The sequence below is a fragment of the Habropoda laboriosa genome, unplaced genomic scaffold, assembly GCF_001263275.1.
Source record: "Habropoda laboriosa isolate 0110345459 unplaced genomic scaffold, ASM126327v1 scaffold42, whole genome shotgun sequence".
Taxonomy (NCBI): Eukaryota; Metazoa; Arthropoda; class Insecta; order Hymenoptera; family Apidae; genus Habropoda; species Habropoda laboriosa.
This window is the reverse complement of record NW_017100181.1, coordinates 1,492,363-1,495,395: the sequence shown is the minus strand read 5'-3', so window position 1 is coordinate 1,495,395 and position 3,033 is coordinate 1,492,363. Positions and strand designations below refer to the sequence as shown.

Genomic DNA, 3,033 nt, shown 5'->3' with positions numbered 1-3,033 from the left:
TTCAAGATCAAATTTTTTTTAATATAGTGTCATATTTTTATATTTATATTATGTTAGATGTTGGAACATTTTGGAATATAAAAATAAAATATTTTTGAAATTATAAATCAAAAGGTATATTTACTACAAATTGATACATGCTAATTACGATACTTCCTTTATCATTCTCAAAATAAATGAATCAATTTATGTTATATTATCAATACAATATACATATAACATTATTTTATGCCTATATTTTAAGTTGAGAGTAATAAAGTTTAATGTAAACATAATATTCAATGATTCAGAATTGTTTAAATAATAACAATATAGTACAATTTGTCTTTTGTTTATTTTCAATTATAATATTCACAATATACAGAGCTTACTTTTAAGTACAATAATTCTTTTTATATTGCAGTTTTAATTATGTAAGTGCAATAAAAGGGTCACATATTTTTTTTGATTAACTATGGAATACTGAATATTTTCATGATATCAAAATTTGGGATCACATATTTACATTATACTATTTACATGTTATAAACAAAAACAAGACATTTTTCCTTACTCTATTTTTAATATTTGATTTTTTTATTATGTAGACAAATTTTCAGTATCATGTGATTGCAAAGCTAATAAAATTTTATTTAATAATTGATGACCTTGCTGTTTTTCACAAATTAAACAATAAATGGATTTTTCTTCCATATCATTAATAAAATCTATCAGTGTTAATTTTATTGAATGAAGATCAAATATACAGTGATGAAATCCAAGTTTGTATTTGTTAAAACTAACTATGTCTTCTTTGACTGAAAGCATATTTAAACGTTGTCTAGCTATAAAAGATATAAAGTCAAAGAATAAGCTGTAATCCATTCCATAAGTTGATTTTAGTATTAATTGACATTGTTCTGCCCAGTTGCTCATATCCTTACAGTCACTAACTTCTTTCATTACAAAAGATAATTCTTTTTTCAATCCATGCCATACATTCATAATGTTACAACTGTTAATCCAATTATGATTAAGAGAGATTGTGTCTTCCTGCAAGTAAATATAATGATAAATGTAAAATATTTTTTAATTCAAATAATAATAGTGTAATATACTTACTATATTCCAAACTTGATGATGCCATCCAGATGGCACAAATATGATCTCTCCCTCCTTTTGTATCACATCAATATATTTTAATGCTCGTTTATCATAGGCTTTGTACTTTGTATAATCATTAAGTTCTTCAGATGTTGCATCATATATTAATTGACCATGTATATCTCGTAGAAAATCTTCTTGACCTGGTGGAAAAAGGAACCAACGTTTTTCCCCAACTATATTTGCAGACCAACTATATGATCCGAATACATCTGCATGCATTGGTGTCCTATATGTAAAAACTAGCTTTTCTTACTTATTACAACAATGAAAATAAATAATTTAATGTTTGAAAAATATTTTTACCATGTCCCTTTTGGACCCATATACACAAATCTGTAATCATCATTTAATTCAGGATTTGCCATATAATATTCATTTAGCCAATCAGATGCAAAATATTCAGGAACATTATACATAGGAGCATTAGGAAACAATCTTGGACAATGCCAATCCTTTAAATACAAAAGTGACATAGAATTGGAGTAATTATTTTTTATATAATCCAACCAATAATTTAAATAATCTCTCATTTTCATATCATCTTTAGATTGTGAATTATAATATTTTTTGTTGCAATCTGCAACTGGTACCATACAATCCCCTATAAGAAAAAATATTAATAAATTAACATTAATTACACCTATTTAAAACAATATAAACGAATGTATAAAATATATATTTATAGTTAGTTTACCAAACAATATATCAAGAACATCAAAGTCTGGTGCACCATCCAGATTCCACTGTCTTTTGCATGACCATTTTTCTGTTATATTTGATTTAAAAATACATGGTTTATTTTCCATTAAATACTTTGAAAAAAACTCATCGTATGTTATCGATGGATCAACATAATCAATCCAATCAATTATGGCGGTACTTTTGTTGATAGATAACCTTCTACTTTTAATTTCAAGTTCTTCTAACATCGCGCACTTTTACTTCTACGAAACTAAATAAGCAAACTTCATTTTATTTTTACACATATATAGGCAATTATTGAAGTATAGAAATCAACAGTGATGTATAGTCGTTTTTAAAAACTTACGACACTTTTTTAAATGGACACAATGCCATGCAACTAATTAAAAATTACCTTGTACTTTTCTTATCCACGCGCGTGCGTATATGTTGTATACCCTTTATTTTTAATCATTATTGTTTATTGTCATATTTATTCTAATGTGGTATTGCAAATGATTAGCGGAAGATTATTATTTAGTATCTTTTTATCTATTACGTGACAGATACAACGTTGTTAACTATTAATTTTTTTCAGCCATAATTTATTCTTTATATACACATAAAGTAATATATTTAAAAAGTTATTTAAATATATATTTTTAAATGAAAATAAAATATAAAAGTGTAACTTAAAGAAAACAAAATGATAGCTTTATTAAATAAACACTATTAATATGATATATTAACAATAACTTACAATAACTAGGATTGCAACAAAAATATATAGCATGATGAATGAAGAGAAATTATTCTTCGAATTTCCCTCCAGTGGTCTTGTCAATACGTACGTATACCATTTTCACCTTATTTAAATTGTAATCGTTTTACTCACGAAATTGAAGATGTTTTTATCCTAGTACATAATAACAAAAATATTCTAATAATTCATTTACTATACAAACGATATTGTGGAAATAATTTTTATTATGATATTATGGAGTAGTAGAGAAAAATACTTAAAATTGCTTCAACACATAATTTAAAAAATTGCAGAAAGTTATTTTAAAAGTATTTTTAGCGTTATTTTAATTGCATATTTTGTTTCAATATTAAATTAAGTATCGATTAAAATTAATATAACTGTTCCTTATATTAATAGCTATTGAATTATATTTTTCAATTTCTTTATGCTTTAATCATGCT

At 24.5% G+C, this 3,033-nt stretch overlaps 1 protein-coding gene across 1 annotated transcript; it reads right to left on the bottom strand.

Annotated features, from left to right (window-relative positions):
• Positions 1-579: 579 nt before the first annotated feature.
• On the bottom strand, positions 580-2,105 carry LOC108579090 (jmjC domain-containing protein 4). The gene is made up of 4 exons (XM_017942532.1): positions 1,841-2,105; positions 1,450-1,747; positions 1,102-1,372; positions 580-1,032 (listed from the first exon to the last, which is right to left on the bottom strand). Exons 1-4 carry the CDS (start codon positions 2,073-2,075, stop codon positions 580-582), a joined length of 1,257 nt encoding a protein of 418 aa, XP_017798021.1. The 5' UTR covers positions 2,076-2,105.
• Between the last annotated feature and the right edge of the window lie 928 nt (positions 2,106-3,033).

Bases quoted from the DNA above. Each gene is read 5' to 3' on its own strand.
- LOC108579090 (XM_017942532.1), bottom strand. From the start codon at position 2,075: ATGTTAGAAGAACTTGAAATTAAAAGTAGAAGGTTATCTATCAACAAA. The intron at 1,373-1,449 runs GTAAAAATATTT...TTTTACATATAG, and splicing joins ATGGGTCCAAAAGGGACATG to GACACCAATGCATGCAGATG. The intron at 1,033-1,101 runs GTAAGTATATTA...ATTTACTTGCAG, and splicing joins ATCATCAAGTTTGGAATATA to GAAGACACAATCTCTCTTAA.